The following is a 14,495-nucleotide window of genomic DNA, read 5'->3' as shown; positions in this document are numbered from 1 at the left end:
TCACAAAGTCTTAATTTAAGTACTTAAATGCACATACCCAAACTTGTATAGACTTCTCTTGTCATATTAAATGGAGAAGAACAAAAGGTTTTTGCATAGAATCTAAGAATTTTCTCCTGAGAGAGAAAAAGTAAGCAATGTATTAAATAGTCATGTAACTGTGTATTATTACTGCACAATAATCAATATGCAGTGGCATTATTCTTAATATTACATATTGCTTGGATATCTCTACAGATGTGAAGCATATTTTATAAAAATATACAGTTTGAGATCACAGAAACCTGCAGTCCAAAGGAAATTTTACTTGAATACTTTAACTGACAGCACCAATGCAAAGTCTCATGGAGATACAAAGAAGGAGATCAGGGAATATTACTGTGCTTTTCCACTTAACATTTTTATGTTATTAAATGTACCAATGACTTGTAACTAGCAGTGTTTCAAGCGGAACTGTAGACCTTCTGAGCTGAAAGAGAAATAAATACATGACAGCAGCTGGGGCAACTTTCATATTTATTTGATAATCACTTTAAAATTCAAAGAAAAAGAAAAAAAGGCTTAATTGGCATAACAAATAATATAAAAGCAGTTTAAGCAGCTTTTCCTCATCAGTGCCTGTGTAATATTACTACTATCATTTTCTCATCATCATGAAGCATATACTTGACTTAAATAGGAAATAGTAACATACCATGTTTTACAGAAGAGTTTTGTCAATTTTTTTTTTACATCTGTTTGCTAAAAGACATTCAAACCTCTTAATTCCCATTAAAAGATATGTAAATGAGTACTCCAGTCTCTAAAAATCCTATTGAAACCCTGTTGTAATCCTTTAAATCAAGATGTACTGGAATCATATAGTTCTTTTACATCAAAAAGTTTATCTGATACATACACAAATAATAAAATGTCTTGGGACACTGCTGGACTACTCATAATACATATGTAACTTCTTATTCCTCTTCAGTACTCTTTACTAAGGCTACATATCTGATAACTAAATACAGAACATTAGCTTACACTGAATGTTGCATCAGGATCTGACAGAGACATCGTTAGATGCTTACGCAGATTTGGCCAGCTCTCAGAGTTCAGTATATCAGAGGGAGGGGCAAAGCACAGTGTCTGCAATGCTTCTTGGCGAACCTGAAATAGTCAAAAAGATGAACACCACAAATCCGTTCACAGCAACTTCTCAAATACGTAATTTACAATATAATTTGGAGGAAGGAAGGAACAGGACCTCGCTGTAGAACTGATAAGAACTGTTTACACCAGTTCCCATCTACCATGCCGTTTTCAACTGCCAGACAATCCCAAACAAATCTTACTGAGACAGCACTCTCAAAATGATGTTTCTCCAAGCTGCACTGAAGCCAAGATATATGAACCAACAAAGACAAGATTCCACTGAGGCACATATGAACTCTTATGTACATAGAGTCTGTTTTCCAATATGCCATAAATACGCATTTGTATTAACATTTTACTACTTCTTTCAAACTTACTTCCTTAGGCTGAATAGGGTCAAGCCTTTCTACAAGCAGCTGCAACTGTTCTTGACTCATGAACGTATAACTCTGTAATACACATTATAAAATGATCATTAGAATATTTTATTAAACTGAACAGCAGAAGATTAAAATCATCAGTCTTTCTGATATCTAACTTACTTTTAATAATTAGGACTTCAACATTTATACTAATTTAACATTAAAGTCAACATTGTAAATGTTTTCTGCTGTCTACCCAAAGCTGAATTTACAGCAACAAAATTCTCATTATATATTTTGCTTCGCTTTACTTAAAACTTTCCTGTATCTTCATAAAATCCCTTATAAGAATTCATTCCGTAAGTAATATAGCATAGTGCAGTAGTCTGGAAATGAACTGCACATTACTTGGCTCCAAAAGTAAAATCACAGTAAGTTAGATGATGTATTGCTTTTACCATTATTTTATCTTTTTCTATGCAGTACTTGCATAGGTACTTTAGAGCATATGGGCATCATATTCATCTCGTCTAGCATATGCTGCCTAAAAGTTAGACAGCTAGTGTAAGCTTAGTACTTCAGAGTGAAGGAAAGATAATTAATTCAGTTTAGGATATATCAAAGATAGGAAGGATGAATGTTTTTCTAGGGCTGCTTCTCAATCGCCACTGCCAGAAGGTTAACCATTTTGCAGTACCATGCTTAACACAGAGAGAAAACACACTGTACTTGGTTCAACGAGGAGTCACTGTCAGAACAGTTGTCTGTATAATAGCCACTCTGACGTTCTTTCTTTGTTTTACTATCCAGCTCCTTATTACGTATCCGATCTTCTTCAAACTTGTTAATCAAAGATTCTACCACAACCATCATGACATTCTTCAAGGCGTGCATCATTTCCCTGTATCTTCAAAGTAAAGATGATTTCAATATTAAAGAGCATAAAAACCACTAATTTAAAAAAACCCACTAAATCGTGAATAACTGAATATGGCATAATGCTACTTAGACCTGAACTCACTGAATTTACAGAAATGAATGAAAAACAAATGCAAATTCAAAATGAGCAACAAAACATGTTTGTTCCTTAAATGTTTCAGATAACTATATTTTTAAATTATACTAAAATTCTTTTTTGCCCTTCTAAAACCATTCAGTGAAATACCACTACCATAATCATGTTCTGGGAGGTTGTTAAGAAAGAACGATGTGGATCCACCAGAAGGGAGAATCTGACCCTGAGAAAACAGGCCAGTTCTCATCCTTGTTACTGTTTATGTTTCTTCAAGTTCAACATGCAATTTTTCTTCTGCTATAAGCCTCGAGCAGAACCAATAGAAGAGAACACATCATCCTGATTCAGGATCTTGAGTATAGGTCATGCACACAAAGTAATTTTCCTTCTACAAGACCAGGGTTTTTCTAAGTTACATAAATTGAATAATAATATCCACAAGGAAGCAATTCAAAATAAAAGCTGGTTCAGAAAAACATGCTATTGTAAAAAGTTGATATTTTATTTCAAATTATTTTTTACTTTAAGGCTACTATTACTTATTTTACAGTCTCCAAAGACATAAATTACCACATCGTGCTTTAATATCCTCCTACCTCTCAAATTAAAAATATAAGATACAGACATATTTAGTTCATTGGAGCTTCTTCTACCAACTTTAATGAGCACAAGAACCCTAAGGTCCTGATCCTTGAAACAAAAATACACAAACAGCATAATCTGAAAAACAGTCATCCTAATATCTATTTTCTATGTGAAAATAAAAGCCAAGTGTAGTTAAGAACTGCTTTCTAACATAAATGACCATACTATGAAAATACAGAATGTATCACTAAAGTGTTAAATCCCTTAATACATTTTTCTCCATAAATACCTTTAAGCATACTACCTACCACAGAAAAAGAGTAATTGCAATGAACAAAACTAGAACCTTGAATGATCCTGAAATGATATCAAGACCATCACAGTGAGACCCAACAATGCTTGATCAGAGTTCAGAATGCTTGTAGACAGGTAACAAGGACCCTATAAAAGCATGGTTCATAAAACATATTTCTGTGTACTTCTAGGTAAGAAACCTCCTAAAAACAAACAGAAAATAAAATCTTCTAGAACAGAAACATACACTATTTTTTAATTCCTTTCTTACTGAGGACACGCAGTAAACAATAGACATCACGGTAAAACACTAGTTCCACTAAAAGGAAAGATGGAGATGAAGTTAAGATTGTGCAGTAAAAATGGGGCGGGGGGCGGGGGGGGGGGGGGAATGTTCAGCTGAAGTAGCATATAAAACCATTTTAGTGGCTAAAATATATGAGAGTCAAAAATTGTCTTTTTTTTTCGTTCCTCTGCAACACATCAAAATGACCACTGATGCTAAAATAGTTGGGGGTTGGTTGGTTGTTATTTCATCTTTCAACATCCACCATTTCAGGTGCTCACTTTAATTTCATTGTTTTCAGATTGTAATGGTTCTACCTCAGTAAAGCCTCATCATGGCTCTCTGTGACAATTAAAAATAGAGAGGTAAGGACCTGATTCACTATGATGACAGAAGTATACTGTTTTAATTAGAGAAACAATTTTTAGAACTGCTTTAAGCATTATGATGTAGTTAGATTTTGTACAGGAATTCCAAAAACAATGTGATGCATAGACTACACTTTTGAAGTTTTACATATTTTCTGGAAGTAACAGCTGTGCATACTAAAATCCATTTTGTAAGTACTACTGACCACTGCTTTAAAGAATCACGGCAATTATCTGCCTATGCAAATTCAAAATCCAAAGCATGACAATTCAGTAAGAGAGCTACCAGCCTCTGTATTCCAAGGAAAAGGTATTTTAATGTCCATAGGAAGGCAAATAAAATTAGTAGGGAAGAGATGACTACGAAAAGAATTTAACTGGTACTCACAGAGGTTTTTCTATTTAAGGCTTCTTTACTAAATATTTTGGTGTTCAAAGCCAATTAATCTGGACCATAGACCCTGTAATACACTGATATGTGGTTTTGCACACCTACTGATTTCTGGCCATCTGATAGTCCGAGTCAAAAAATCTTGGATATCTCGGACAGTCGGTCCACATACCAATTCTAAATTACACAGACAGCACTGCAGAATTACCTCTGTATGTACACTAAAATACAAAGCAAGATAGCTCAAACTTCAATATTTAAACTAGTCAATGAAAGCAGATCTGACTAAACATACTACTCTCACAGGACACCTAGCTAGATCCCAAGGAAGCAATCTCAAAAAAAATATACATGTATTCTAATTTATGGGGGGGGGTTTGGGTTTGTTTTGTTTTGTTTTTTTAGAAAACAACATTGTCATGCAGACTCCTCACTTAGATATAAGGAAATTATCAAACTTTAATACCTGATAAAACCAATTTTTCCTTTAGGCCAATTTGCATATCACAACTGAATTTAATTTGCAGCTAGTGAAATACTATGAAGTAGCAATTCTTCTCTCAAATCTTACCTGTGCCCAACTCCAGTGCTAGATACCTCAAAGACTTTATAGATTTGCTACCAATCTTTTTATGCAATAGTTCATAATCTTAATTCTGGAGTGAGACAAAGCATGATAAATTGCAATGTAGGGTGGAAATGTCTGAATTGCTTAGCACTGATTTTTGAAAGCAAAGAATCACTTTTGATACCCATTGGTCCAGAATTTATTTTTTCAAAACAAGTTCTGGAAAGGAGAGAGGAAGACAAAGACCAAGAAGAAACAAAAATGTGAATTACATGTATACACTCACTCTTTCGATTCACGGGTCTTCTTAGTTACATGTTGGACAAGCGTGTCATAGCCAGATACTTCACCCTGATTTTGAGCAGAAGTACATTTTTCTGTTTCTTCTTCAATCACAGATCCCACAGTATTATTTATATATTGCCTAAGGTATTTCACAAACTCATAGCTGCAACAAATATACAGAATTAAAATGTAAGAGATTTCCTTGAGCTCACCATCAAACATTTTCAACATTATATTAACATTCCCTATCTTCTCTCCCAGCAGACCTGTTACTTTAAGGTAAGGGTTTATGACTTGCAGAGAAACAAAATTCAAGAGTGTAAAAAAAACCACAATAAAGTTCGATTTTCTTCAATATGGTCATTATCAGTGTATTCCTAGAAGAAACAATACCAAATAGTTTCTAATTACCTTTTGTACTTCTTCTAAATGTAAAAATCTACTCAGACAATAGGTTAAGGTTTTGTACAGAAAAATCATAGAATATCAAGAAAGCTCAAATTTAAAATTCCAAAAGAAACACTATTTGGAGCATCCTGAATATAGCTCTGTCTTACAGTATATCCACCTAGTATTAATATTTATGCAGTATACATACAAAATGAGAAGAAACACAGAAAACACAATTCATAAATTCTAGCATATGAGCACATCTAAGGCTTATGAAAGTCTGTGCATCATGACAGTATGCAGATGATCTCAGCCAAACTGACAAACTAGCTGTCTGTGATTACATGTACATGTTAAATGTAAGGAAATTGGCACTTTGCACTCTTATTATTAGATACAGAAATTTGTTCAAACAATAATATGAATAATCAGAGAGGGATTTTCAAATGGAAGACTCTTGCTGGGTCCTCAGACTCTATTAGCTAGAGAAATTGTTAAAAAGTAGTGGTCAGCATATATAAATGGGGTTTTTTTTGGTTAGTCTTCCGATTTGTATAAAGGACAAGGCAAACAGAAACACACAAAACAGTTACCACACATAAACAGTAGATGCATCATTATATCAAATGCAGATGTGCAAGTACTTTGTGTTGATTTGGATAAATACAGAGTGAGAAAAATTCAAATAAAAAAGTCAGTTCACCATGTAGGTACAGAGTCCAAAGCTATAAAATGCAAATGTAAATAAAAGCAACTGTTACAACAGGCAGCTGCTTTTGCCTTTCTTGGATATTTAAAAAAAAAAAAAAAAATCAGACTACATTCAAGATACATTAAAAAATATAAGCACAGAAAATTGTGTCTTGTGTCACAATACATACTTCCTCACTGGACTGCCTACCTCAAGTTCCATCAGTTAGAACAGTTCTGGTTTTTTTTATTTCCCACTTATTTCCATTCCTACATCACTTTTGTTCTCAATGAAAGTAACAGAAATACATCTCAAAAAAGATGCAAACATGTTTATTTGCATTTTCATTTGTCTTCAAGGCTGGCTTTTTACTTCTGCAATAATGAAATTGCACACGACTCTCCACTGAATGAAAGCTTTCATAAAACTTCTCCCATTTGTTTTATGACAGTAACATTTCCAGGGTATACATTTTTGCAGTGACTGCTTTGCCCTGAAATACACAGCAATCACATCATTATTCATGCCACTAAGTTTACATCTGCTTGATGTCCTAGCCTTGATCTTCTGCATCATTCTTCCACCTTAAAAATGTTTTGCAACAAATAAGTGTTTCAGCAATGATAGAACTACTTCTTCACATGCAGAATCAAGTCAGACTGATCTGGTTGGGCTTACAAAGGAAGCACCGAGGGGGAGCGGGGGAAGTGTTAAAAAACTCTAGGACTTTAAGGAAAAATACAACAGAAAACATGCTACATATATAGTTAAAAATCCTGATTTCTACTACTGGACATAAATTTTGAACATGATTCAATTTTCCTTTTTATTAGCCTTCTGAGGATTCTGTGTTTCTGTCTTTTCTACATCAAAGTGGTACAAAGGATAAAGTAAGGCCTCAAAATCTGATAAAATTACTGAGGCAAAATAACCATGAGGCAGAAGCAGTGCTGATCAAAACGCTGAGCTGAACTAGCGTATTGGAAAATGCAAAAGCACACACTACTAATAAAGGAGCTTGCAGTCTGGATGGGTGGGGTAAGGATCAAGGAGAAAGCTTCTTAATGGTCTTGCTAATAAATTGCCATATGACCTCTCTGACCTTCCATGAAAACCAACCTATACTGCCATGGGTCATGAACAAGACTAGAATACCTCCAGAAATATTTCAGCACCACAGAGTAATGCTCACATTCTGCATTTAAAGCACCACTTGATTTTCCATTAAATGCAAGTTAAAACTTTTCTCATGGAAAGAAAGTTATCTTTAGGATCACCAATTTTTTAACATTCCAGAAAGAGTTATGGATACCATGGTTTCACTGTTCTAAAGGGGAAAGCTATGTATGACTTGTTTCCACCAGCTGTAGACTTTACTCCCTCATCCTGGGTATTCGCCTAATAAGTCCTCAGAAGAAATATTGACAGAAGCAATTTCATAGGTTTCTGGTTGTTTGGGTTTTTTTTTTTTACTATATATCTCTTCCTTTAAATAAAAATGTTTTTCTTTCAAAATTACATGTAATTTTCAACTTTGATATGTTCATAACCAACTTTTTTAGTCTCATGCTTGTCACCCGGTAACCTGGTGCTCAAAATTTGCAAGACTGCCAACAAAAGTGTTACCTGATACAACTTGTAATACAAATTAAAATTGCGCTAAAATACATTTTAAAGCATTTAGCATCTTCAGAAGATACAAAAGCATGAAGGTTTTAAAATTATAGTGAAACTTTAGATAAACTGCCACTGACAAAGCAATGCTAAAAACTAGACAGATTTAAGAGAATGTAGATAGCGCCACTTCTGAAAAAACTGGCAGGGAACCAGCTTTCTCAGAAAAAGTCAGGTCACAGAATGCTGGTACTTGTTAAAACGTCTTCAAGGTTATTTCAGCTTGATATTCTCTTGACTTCTCATAAATGAACACTAAAAATCTCCCATGTAGTAAAAAATAAACAAGTTAGAATACCATAGAAAGGAAAGAGGAGTGTGGGCTCCAGAAATCTAGATCGTATGTAAGTGAGGTTACACTGTCAAGTCTCATTTAACAGAAGCGTGATGGCAATACATTTCTGCTTTATTCAAAAAACAAATTAAAAGAATGACTACCTGATAAGATATATAAGGGTTCAGTAATAAGGGTTCAGTAATATAAGCCAGACAGAACAATCAAATATGGAAGCCAATTAGCCTTCTGAAAATTTACCTTATTTTGAAAAACATTACATTGCCTAGCAGGTGTCAAAAATACTGTCTGGCAGCCTTCAGTGAGGCTTTGTTCTAGATTCTGTTTGCATGTGCATTTAGTACATTACACACACACATGCATCAGAGTTGACTAAGTTATGTAGTTTTGTAAGTTCTCTCTCTCACAAACGACTCGTCAATTACTATTACAGTAAAAATATATTATCAAGAGTGAAAAAAGAAAAGAAAAATGGCAAAATTAATTTTATTCTCTAAATTAGCATCTTTTGAGACTTGATTAGTGATGGGAATATCTATATACATATAAACACATACACATTCACACAACAATATAAATTGTAAACATTCCCAGGAATAATATAGTTCAACACATTTCACCTCCTTCAAAACATTAGAAATAGCAAAAATATTTTTACTTGTGAAAACTCTCATCTGTTTCCTCCAAATGCAAGAGAATCTCTTCTGCACATTCTGCCGATGGGGCTCCAGTGATTTTTTCCTTCACACTCTGCAGCAACTGTTTAAGCATAGACTGTAACAGAGCTTCATCTTCACTTGTGAAGTGAGACATCTATGTAAAGCAAATATAAGAATTACAAGCTCTCATATTTTGGGGTTTTTTTCTCCTCCTCAAGATGCTAAGAAAAGTGGCAATTTAAGGGATTTATGCTTTTTTCCCCATTAACAACATGAGATTTTCTATCAAAAGACACAATCACAGACAAGAAATATTTGATAAAGCTTATCTTCAGACCAACTGGAAACAAAATAATCAAATCAGTTTTAATAAATCTCCTGTTATCTTAGTACAATATTCTTAAACAAGAAATTGCATTAAGAAAAGCCTGAATATTCCTGTTCGTAGTTGCCTGAGGACTTGCCCATCAAATAGGCACAAGACTACACCATAATTTAAGAAAAAGGGGGTTTTACAGATGTAATAACTGTATCTCGATGAGAAACCTCTACAAGTCTCTCAGCTGCTCCTCATCCACTATTACTACCCAGTTCTGATTTTTGGATCCCTCTCTACTCAGAGCTGCTGCCGTGCCCATGAACAAAGGTGCTGGCAGCTTTTGCAAGGGCCAGGTGGAATTACCAGAACTGTTTAATTTCCCTGTGGTGAACAACTGCAGTGACCTGATAGAGTCTTGTCAATTTAACCCTGCAGCTGCTGGGAAAAAATGGGAGGAGCAGCAGCAGTAAGAAACTAAAAACATCTGTCAAGTCCAGAAGACAGCGTCTTATCAGCTTAATTTTCAAGGGTTGCAAAAAAACCCAAATGCTCCATTTCTGTCTTGATTAATTAATTAACCTAAATTCATGGTTTAAACTTCTTTATATGCCAAGGAATACTTTCAACTCCCAGTGGCAGTTCTAGCTTGTATATTTCTAGTATATTTGAGGAAGAATGATTTAGAGACCTTTGACTTTTTTTAATTAAAAAAAAAAAAGTCCTTCAAAGACTCTCTAAGCATCTATGAATAAACAATATGCACACTGGGAAGAAACAATATAATAAACCACTTCTTGAGACTTAAACACTATTAACCAACAAAAAAATCAAAGCCACATAGCACCAGCTGGAGCAGTTACCCTTTATGAAAGGTAATGGTTCCTTGAGCTAGTGGTTCTCTGTGGTAAGTAGCACAGGTGCTGAACATTTTACTTTGATAATTCAACATTAACTCAATTATCTTACCAGAAATAGCATTAAAACAAAAAAAAAAAAAACCACAAAAAACCACAAATCCCTTGTATGAATCTTAACTCCCTGCAGTCCTCTTTCTTACAAATTAGTCTCAAGTTATTTAATCAAAGTCAATGCGTTTTTAGGTGTCTACAAACCACTCTCATAATTCTTATATTTTGACCTTAACATTGGTTACTAACCTAATCCCCTGCAAAAAACTTCACTTAGTATTTTGGTGTAACTAGGAATTTTTAAAAGTGTGAGTATCTGGATACTGGTTGACAACCAGTGCAAAGCCCCACTCAAATTATTCATAAAGACAAATCATGAGAATATTGCAGTCTCACTGCTTTGAAAAGTCTTACGCAACCACTAACAGAGACACTTAATCTTAAAATAAATTTGTAAAGGTTTGCGGTTTGTTGTGTTTGGTTTATTGGTGGTTGGGATTGGTTTTTTTCCCAGCAGACATATCCCCCACCCAGTTTCCGGGCAAAATGTCAATGATCGTTTTCTCCCTAAAAAACCTTACCCCACGATTCTATAAGAAGCCCAGTTTGTGCAGTCTTTCCAAGTTCAAACGCGTTTTCCCGGCGCTGTCCCACAACCGCACAGCCTGCCCCAGACCCACGGGATGGTTCAGAACGCGGCCTGCTGCAGCATTTACCCTTACGCAAGCCTTTGCTCCAGCAAGGTTTTGAACAACAACAAAAAAGCAGGAATTTTAGCAACCAAACAACGACAGCAGTTAACAGAAATACCAGCAGTGCGAGAAGTCCTACCCCCTCTCGATTTTCATCGTCATTCAACTGCGCATCGGTTTTTGGCAGTAACCAGATTTCTAATGACAACCCATGTAGGAAAGCACCTTGCCTTTTTAAAAGGCGTCGGGAGAAGAGGCTAAACCTGACCAGGTCCTCCTCTCACGCTATGGCTACACGCCCCGAGGGGCTTTGCCAGCGGGCCCGGGCATCGCTTTAGCGCACCGCAGCTGCGGCAGCCGCCCGCCCCGCTCTCCCCAGCCAGAGGTCTCCGAGCCGCCGCTCCGCCCGGCCCGGCCCGGCCCCGCCGCCCCGCACCCCCGGTTCCGCCCAGCGCCAGGCTCCGGGGGCCCGGCCGGGCCCCGCCAGCCGCCGCGGGTTGCTGTGGAGAAGCCCGTGGCCGTGCGCGGCCCTCGCCGGCTCTCTGCCCCCGCCCCGCAGCGAGGCCCCCCCCCTACCCCGGGCCGGCGGGAATCACCTTGAGGCGGCGGCCGCCCTCCCCGTCGCGGCGGCCGCGCGTCTCCCCGGGCGGCGGCCCTTAGCAACCGGCGGCGCCCGCCGCCGAGTCTCGCAGGGCCCTTAGCAACATCGCGAGAGGCCGGCGGGACGCGGGAGGCTGCTGCCCCTGCCCGGGGGGGGAGGCCGCTCTCGCTGTCACAGCCCGCCCCGGGGCGGCGGTCCGGGCCCGAGGCGGGGAGGGCGGGAGGCCGGCAGCCCCAGAGGTGCTCTGGCGACGGTTTCGAGCAGGAACCGGCCTCCGGTGCCGCACGGAGGCTGGCTGGCTCTGGCCGTCCTTCGCAGCGCCTCTTGGTGGTCTCTGCTTTGTCGGCCCAGATTCTGTAAAATGAAGGTGCCGAGGAATAGCCACTGACCTAGGAAAAGACTGAGCTGCGCTTCCCGCTCTTTTTCAGCGCCGTGGTGAAGTACCCTACCCCCAGGCGACGGCAAGGGAAAACCCATGGCCTGGGTAACTGGGACAAATCTGTCAATAAGGGTCCCCCCCAGCAAAACTCACTGAACATTCAGCCGCAGCTGACTTGGCGCTTCCAGTCTTCAGGCTGGTGTGTCAGGGCTCACCTCCCTCCGGCCCCCGGTGGCCTCCAGCCTTCTGTGTGCCGTAAGTTTTCCACTGAAATCAAAGGAATACACTCATGCCGTGACTCCCAATTTACATCAGCCAGAGAGCAGATTGACTCAATAAATGAAAATATGAATGGCAAGATATTTTCCAGTGCTCTTTAACCCTCCATCCCCTCCTGGGATGGAGGAAATTGTACAAAAAGAGCAAAGAGGTTTCTTTTCTAGTCAACAAATAAAGGCATAACAGAAAACAGAGAAAGCATTTTGATTTGAAATCATTTTCCATTAGCTTAGTGTAACAAGCAGAAATGAGTTACAATAAAGACTCATAATGATGTTTGACAGTGCTAGCATGTAAGGTGGCACATTGTACGTTTTTATCCTTCACTCTCTATGTCAGTAATGCTAATCTGCCATGATGAAATGTTCCTGTGAGTGGATCTGTAGCACCTTCATTTAATAGAGCTCTACCTAAAGGTAGGGATCCACTCTCTCACAGTAGAACTACTAGCATGTTGGGGCCAAGCACGTAAAATACAGTATTTCCATTGCAAAATGATCATTTAGGAATTGAAACAGAAAACCATCTTACTGTTAGTTCCTCAGAAACAAGGTTTTGACTAGTAGCAATGGAGTCTGTGCTACATTTAACGCTGTTCTCTTCAGCACTTTCAAGTGGCCAGTGCCCTCAGATACCCACAAAACAAAAACTGAAACAATTGTCTGCTGACTGCTGCTTGCAAAGGATGCTGAGTAGACTCACCAGAGTCCTGTTAGCTCGGCTGTGCACTCTCCACATCTTCTAAGTGCACTGTTTGGAATGGGCTACAAGTGACAGCAGCTTATTCTTGGTCCAAGGCAAGCTCCTCTTTCACAGGCAATAGAGAATTTTGCTGCTTTTCTGTCCCCATCCCAACTGAGAAGTGCTGTGCTGTGGTACAACACTTCTAATTCCTCTCTCACTTCACAAGCACTGATTCAAGTGACACCACCTCAATTTCATGGCTGGTATGAAATAAAGAAGTCCAATACACATAACATTCAGCATTCCTAGTCCTTACTAGGCATTTTAGCACGCTCTTCCTATCTTATAAAACAACTTTTAAGACAAATTGCAGTTGTAATGGCATCACAGGACGATATTCTCATGGTACATGTGGTGCTTCTGAAATCCTTCCATTCCCTTCTACTCTCTTCCACCTTCTGTGTTTCATCCAGCTTCTTTTCACATGTCTTTCAGCAATTGGAACCTGGAGCCCTTTCTCCTGAGCCAACCTGGCAGATCTCAGGTGCCACGTGGCATGATCATAGGGTAGATACCTTCTGAGGGTGATACTCTAGAGTGAGTAACACTGTTCTGAAGTACATCATGTTTACATGGAAGGATGTCAGCCACACAAGAGAGGTTGCAATCACTGTGAAATTGCGCATGCTGATTTCACACTGGTGAAATTCCACTGTCTCTTAGACAAAGGCATCCTTTTCAGCAACAAAAATATTCCAGATGTTCTCTCCCATTTGTACAAACCGGAAAGCCCCTGGCTCCTAACCCTAGCTCAGGAAGACAGGAGATACAAACAAGTCTTTTTAGGGTTTCAACATTCGTAGGAAGTCACAGTGCTGACTTCTGTAATTTTAGAAACTTAGAGGAAACAGCAAATGCACCAGTTCTTAGAATGTGTAGCATATAAGGTAAGTTTCAAATTGTGAAATGTTACAGGGATGTGAGTAATTTAAGTATTACAGAGAAGTTTAATTTTTGTACCTGAAGATTAAGAAGATTCTCTCCCCATACATTGAACATGTCCCAAAATTTGAATTACGAGTTTATTCCAAATTTCTGTAAATTTAAAATGTTCCTGCAGTGTCTCCAATGTGGCAGTTCAGAAAGCAGGAAACCGAGGTCAACAAAGAAACTTTACAGCTAATGATAGTAGGGGGAACATCTGGTCTTAGTGCTAATGTCATTACACCAGGGAAATAATTTCTCTCCTTTCCTCCCTTTCTGCTCTGTTCTGCCCTGCCCTCTTCTCTTTTCCTTCATTGTAACTGTCCACAAGACCACCCTTTTGTGGATGGCACACAGCTGGAAAGATTTTGATTTTGTGTAGTTGATACACAGCATTAGTGTCTCCAAGAATCTTTAACTAAGACTTTCAGCAACTCAGTAGGTAGGACCTTTGTTTTAGCAAACTAAAGTAGTTGTTTTTTATTATCATAGAATAGTTTACCATAACCAGTATGTACTGAAATCTCACTTCATGCTTTTCGTTGGCTGATGCTGTTTTCAAAGGAGTATATACCAAAGAACTACAGGGGAGGGGAAACAACACTTGATAAAAAACCAAAACAAAACCAACTTTCTATTCTCCATTCCAGAG

The 14,495-nt window shown here is 38.3% G+C and overlaps 1 protein-coding gene across 1 annotated transcript in view; it reads right to left on the bottom strand.

The window, feature by feature from the left end:
- The window catches only part of TBC1D32 (TBC1 domain family member 32), a 95,667-nt gene extending 86,516 nt beyond the window's left edge, over positions 1 to 9,151 (bottom strand). Inside the window, exons 1-6 of the mRNA XM_075707715.1 lie at positions 8,997 to 9,151; positions 5,290 to 5,451; positions 2,226 to 2,403; positions 1,512 to 1,583; positions 1,024 to 1,149; positions 38 to 116 (exon numbers count right to left, since the gene is read on the bottom strand). Coding sequence (XP_075563830.1) covers positions 38 to 116; positions 1,024 to 1,149; positions 1,512 to 1,583; positions 2,226 to 2,403; positions 5,290 to 5,451; positions 8,997 to 9,151 — 772 coding nt within the window. The remainder of the gene's footprint in view (positions 1 to 37; positions 117 to 1,023; positions 1,150 to 1,511; positions 1,584 to 2,225; positions 2,404 to 5,289; positions 5,452 to 8,996) is intronic.
- Between the last annotated feature and the right edge of the window lie 5,344 nt (positions 9,152 to 14,495).

Source organism: Pelecanus crispus, chromosome 3, assembly GCF_030463565.1.
Source record: "Pelecanus crispus isolate bPelCri1 chromosome 3, bPelCri1.pri, whole genome shotgun sequence".
Lineage (NCBI taxonomy): Eukaryota > Metazoa > Chordata > Aves > Pelecaniformes > Pelecanidae > Pelecanus > Pelecanus crispus.
Note: the sequence above shows the minus strand (reverse complement) of the source record. Positions and strands in the feature narration are given on the sequence as shown.